Here is a 6,018-nt window from a genome sequence, read left to right on the forward strand (position 1 = left end):
GAGAGCTAGATATCCAGAAAGAGAGAGAGGCTGTTATTTATTGTGACAACTTGTATTTTTCCAGTTTTTCTGATGGTGAGAACGCAGTAGACACATTACATGTCTAAAGGGAGCTTTTTCCTTTCCAGACACACACACACATGCACACATGCACACACGCACGCCTGAACGAGTGCACACACACACATATAACCACACCCACCCTACAAGACCATAGGAAAAAGAGAGGTGTAAGGTATGCTCTCTTAGGACGATCTCGAGTGTGAAAAGTAGTATTCTATGGTCTGGCTGTTAATAGATCTCATAACAACACTGACTGGGCAGGGAAAATGTATTACCAAGCCTGATGGGCTATGTATATTATTGTCTACCTTATACTATCCCTGTCCCATATTCTGAAGGCCCATGGCAATTATTTTGTCTGTTAGTTTTAGGACCTGATAGCTGATGGATGAGTGTGTGCACATGCTTGTGTGTATGTGTGTGTCTGCGTGTGTGTGTGTTTCTGCATGTGTGTGTGTGTGCGTGTGTGAGTGGTGATGGATGAGTTTGTGTGTGACCGTGGTTACCACCACAACACCCCCTCAGGATACAGCACACCAGCAGTGATGGAGCATGTCTGCAGCGCTAGGAGAGATATCCATTTAATATCAACACACACACTTCAAATCCACCCCCCAACACCGCCCAACCCGCCCCACCACGCCCCGATCCCCGCCCCACCCCGCCCCACCACGCCTCACCCCGCCTCACCCCGCCCCACCACGCCCCACCACGCCCCACCACGCCTCACCCCACCCCACCACGCCTCACCCCGCCCCACCCCGCCCCACCACGCCCCACCACGCCCCGATCCCCGCCCCACCCCGCCCCACCACGCCTCACCCCGCCTCACCCGCCCCACCACGCCCCACCACGCCCCACCACGCCTCACCCCACCCCACCACGCCTCACCCCGCCCCACCCCGCCCCACCACGCCTCACCACGCCCCACCCCGCCCCACCACGCCTTACCACGCCCCACCACGCCTCACCCCGCCCCACCCTGCCCCACCACGCCTCACCACACCCCACCACGCCCCACCCCGCCCCACCCCGCCCCACCACACCTCACCCCGCCTCACCCCGCCCCACCACGCCCCACCACGCCTCGCCCCACCCCGCCCCCACCATGCCTCACCCCGCCCCACACACCAACAACTACTACAACAAAACTAAGGAGATGATTGTGGACTTCAGGAAACAGCAGAGGGAACACCCCCCTATCCACATCGATGGAACAGTAGTGGAGAGGGTAGCAAGTTTTAAGTTCCTTGGCATACACATCACAGACAAACTGAATTGGTCCACTCACACAGACAGCATCGTGAAGAAGGCGCAGCAGCGCCTCTTCAACCTCAGGAGGCTGAAGAAATTCGGCTTGTCACCAAAAGCACTCACAAACTTCTACAGATGCACAATCGAGAGCATCCTGGCGGGCTGTATCACCGCCTGGTATGGCAACTGCACCGCCCTCAACCGTAAGGCTCTCCAGAGGGTAGTGAGGTCTGCACAACGCATCACCGGGGGCAAACTACCTGCCCTCCAGGACACCTACACCACCCGATGCTACAGGAAGGCCATAAAGATCATCAAGGACATCAACCACCCGAGCCACTGCCTGTTCACCCCGCTGTCATCCAGAAGGCGAGGTCAGTACAGGTGCATCAAAGCTGGGACCAAGAGACTGAAAAACAGCTTCTATCTCAAGGCCAACCGACTGTTAAACAGCCACCACTAACATTGAGGGGCTGCTGCCAACACACTGTCAATGACACTGACTCAACTCCAGCCACTTTAATAATGGGAATTGATGGGAAATGATGTAAATATATCACTAGCCACTTTAAACAATGCTACCTTATATAATGTTACTTACCCTACATTATTCATCTCATATGCATACGTATATACTGTACTCTATATCATCGACTGCATCCTTATGTAATACATGTATCACTAGCCACTTTAACTATGCCACTTTGTTTACATACTCATCTCATATGTTATACTGTACTCGATATCATCTACTGTATCTTGCCTATGCTGCTCTGTACCATCACTCATTCATATATCCTTATGTACATATTCCTTATCCCCTTACACTGTGTATAAGACAGTAGTTTTTTGGGAATTGTTAGTTACTGCATTGTCGGAACTAGAAGCACAAGCATTTTGCTACACTCGCATTAACATCTGCTAACCATGTGTATGTGACAAATAAAATTTGATTTGATTTGATTTGATTTTGACTAGAAACCATTTACAGTTTTTCTCAATTGCTAAAACACTAAAACCCATTGGCTGAACAAAGTTCTCAATTGCCTGGACTCATTTAGCTAATTATGCAGTCTGTTGTCAATACCTTAAACCATTTTCACATGGTAAAACACAATTTGCAGATGTCACTTAGACTTTTCAGCAAAACTCTAAACACATTCTCATTCTCAAAACACATTCAGCACTCTAATGCACATGTCATCCATACTGGTAAACACATTCTGCACTCTAATGCACATGTCATCCATACTGGTAAACACAAGTGGCAACAATCAAATACAAATAGAGAACACATGTCATTGATTGAACACAACCACTCAAAATGGATTGAACCTGTTTCAAATGATGCGCCACAACCAATGTTGCAGGTGGGAAGGAGAAAGTGCAGTGTAGTACAGTGCATTGGAGGCTGTATACTGTAGTACAGTGCATTGGAGGCTGTATACTGTACAATGGATGAATTGTGGCCCTGAACATTGTGCTTTCCATTTATTAAACAGCACTGACTGCTCAATAGATTTTGACTGGTTGTAGGTTCATATCAACAAAGAACAAGAATGACAGTATCACAGAGACAAAGGACAAGTTTGTGAGATGCAGGGTACAGTACTGTAAAAATAGGGGTACAAGGAGGAGGAAGAACAAAAAAACAAAATTGCAAAGAACAAAGCAGAGTAGTAATTTCTGATCAATTTTGAGCTACTATGAAAGAACATGTTTTCGTTCATCAAAAGACAATGACGGAAAAAAATGAATATTTTTTTAGATTAGAAATGTACTTCTCCCTGAGAATGGTATGTTTTGAACAATGTGTTTTCTATTTTTCGGTGTATTGTTTACTGACTGCTTGAGAGTGTATATCATTTTGATCAATTTGTTTATGATTTGAGAGCAGTGTTTGATTTTGAACACTGTAAAACTGTTTTGAGGCGAATGTTTCACTTTGCAAGAGGAGTCACAGGTTATGTAAATAGTGCTTGAAGATGAGGTTTTGTGTTTAATGTTTTCAGGAAATGGAGCAAGGTTTCAGAAATTGTGTTTTAGCAATTGAGAAAAACTGTAAACATGTTGACTATGGACATGAAAGTCCATCTGTACTGTATGTGTTCAACATGAACTATCTGTGTGTCAGTAGGGATGGGGCCCACATCACTGGTCCTGCGGTGAGCATTTAGAATATTCACTAATAATATATGCAATGGCTCTTCTTCAGAAGCTGTGCAGCTTAATACCAGTTTAGCTGGCCGTTAATATTTAGTATTCAAGAGACCAGACATCCCAGATAGATTAATTATTCACATAAACCCATTAAATCCATCTGATCCATGTCTGGATGCATATGCACGTTCCCCTCTGCATGCTACAAAGCTCCAGTGCATGACTCTCTGGGTCATTACACACTCTGGTTATGGATGTCAACAACATATCAACATGAGATATACAATAGTCATACATTTATGGAACCGGTTCAATCAAAATATGGTAGGATTGGGTTCCCTTAGTCACATACTGAATGTAAAGAGTGCCTTGGCTTTTCTGTTCATGGCTTCTAGTACCACTGAATAAAGACCTGAGCCATAGCCGTTGATCTCTCTGTTCCATGAGTTTGAATATATTGTGTTTTTATTCACCAAAGACGTGTTCTTCCATCATAGTGACAGCATAGATATGAGGAGAGAAGAGGAACGGGGAGGAGAGGAGAGGAGAGGAGAGGAGAGGAGAGGAGAGGAGAGGAGAGGAGAGGAGAGGAGAGGAGAGGAGAGGAGAGGAGAGGAGAGGAGAGGAGAGGAGAGGAGAGGAGAGGAGAGGAGAGGAGAGGAGAGGAGAGGAGAGAAGGCTCTGTGGGTTGTTGTGTCCATTTGTTTTGTGTCTTGACTGTCTGGTCCTCCTGAAGCCATCTTGACTGGTTGAAACAGAAGCAACATGTCACTTTAAACTGTCCTGTTAAATATTACAGCAGAGACAAGCCACAGGCCTGTGAGGGAGGGGGAGAGGAGGGAGAGGGAGAGGAGAGAAAGAGAGAGGGGGGAGAGGAGGGAGAGGAGAGAAAGAGAGAGGGGGGAGAGGAGGGAGAGGAGAGAAAGACAGGGGGGGAGAGGAGAGAAAGACAGGGGGGGAGAGGAGAGAAAGAGAGAGGGGGGAGAGGAGGGAGAGGAGAGAAAGAGAGAGGGGGGAGGGCCGGCAGAAGCAGAGTGGAGAGAGTGTGGGGGAGAATGAGGCAGAGAGAGAGAGAGAGAGAGAGAGAGAGAGAGAGAGAGAGAGAGAGAGAGAGAGAGAGAGAGAGAAGAGAGGTTTATATGAAGCTGGTGTTTCTGCCATAGAGCCTCTCTTACATGACAGGCTGTCTAAAACTGCCCTTCTCAGTCTACGGTAACATACACACACATGCACACACACTCGCACACACACACACACACACACACGCACACACACGCACACACACACACACACACTCCTCTTATCCCACCTGCCCGGGGAACTGACAGTAAAATCCAGCAGTACTAGACGCTCTAGCCTTTAGTGGTGACATTAACTAGCTACAAAGGCCACCCAGGAGAATGAGACAGCGCCATATTAGAATAAACTATTATTCCAACCTGGACTCAGAGGTAGACGTAACATAGTAAACCAAAACTGAATTTGTAGTATGTATGATATGTTGTGAATTCCAAATTGTAGAGGTTTACGTTCACTAGGTGGCTAACGTTTGCTAGGCTAGGTGTTAGGGTTTGGATTAGGTGTTAAGACTAAGGTTAGGGTTAAGGTTAGGATTAGGAGAATGGGTAGCTAACATGCTAAGTGCAAAGTAGCTAACATGCAAAACAGTTTTAAGTTGTTCAAAGATGCTAATTAGCTAAAATATCACATTTGTCCTTGATGAGATTCGAACACGCAACCTTTGGGTTGCTAGATGTTTGCATTATATGTCTAAAAATCCACCCTGACCAACCACCCCCCTTTTTAATTTTTGCCTTAATTAACCTTCTGTTTTATGTACCCATACTAAAACGCAACATATCATACTAATTAGAGAGTCGATTTCCGTTTACTATGTTAAGTCTAGTCTATGAGACCAGGCTGATTATTCACACAGCAAGCTTTCATGCTTGTTATGATGCGCTGTCCTGGATGACTATTTTTCATTACAATTAATAAAATAGACAAAAAAAAGATCAGAAAGGAACAATGTGGAGAAAAAATTATAATCATTACAATCAAATAATCAAATTAACTTGATTTGTGTCATTTAACTCAAAGCCAGTGATTATTAGTGACACAAAGTGTCTCTGTTCTGTAGCGTTGCATCTGCAGACAGCACAGGCTGTCATTGTGTGTTGAGTTGGAGCTGAGTGGAGCTGAAGACTTGGTCTTTCTCAAATGGCACCCTATTCCCTATATAATGCACTTCTTTTGACAAAAGCCCTATGCGCCCTGGTCAAAACTAGTGCACTATAATGTTAATAGGGTGCTATTTGGGACACAACCAGGAAGCAGCCTGGCCTCGCCAAACTCCGACACCTGCTACAGCACCCAGCCAACCTCTCCCATCTGTAGCTACTATCTGTGGCTCACACACACACACACACACACACACACACACACACACACACACACACACACACACACAAGGTCATAGGGAAAAGTGTGTGAGAGAGTGTGCTGCATTCTTAGTGTTGGGTGGGAAGTGAAAGGCTGACT

The 6,018-nt window shown here is 46.0% G+C and overlaps 1 protein-coding gene across 1 annotated transcript in view; it reads left to right on the forward strand.

Annotated features, from left to right (window-relative positions):
• The first annotated feature begins 539 nt into the window (after positions 1 to 539).
• Positions 540 to 6,018, forward strand: part of LOC116359653 (leucine-rich repeat extensin-like protein 3) — a 199,747-nt gene continuing 194,268 nt past the window's right edge. Inside the window, exon 1 of the mRNA XM_031812825.1 lies at positions 540 to 1,173. Coding sequence (XP_031668685.1) covers positions 540 to 1,173 — 634 coding nt within the window. The remainder of the gene's footprint in view (positions 1,174 to 6,018) is intronic.

Source organism: Oncorhynchus kisutch, unplaced genomic scaffold (assembly GCF_002021735.2).
Source record: "Oncorhynchus kisutch isolate 150728-3 unplaced genomic scaffold, Okis_V2 Okis03b-Okis08b_hom, whole genome shotgun sequence".
NCBI lineage: Eukaryota > Metazoa > Chordata > Actinopteri > Salmoniformes > Salmonidae > Oncorhynchus > Oncorhynchus kisutch.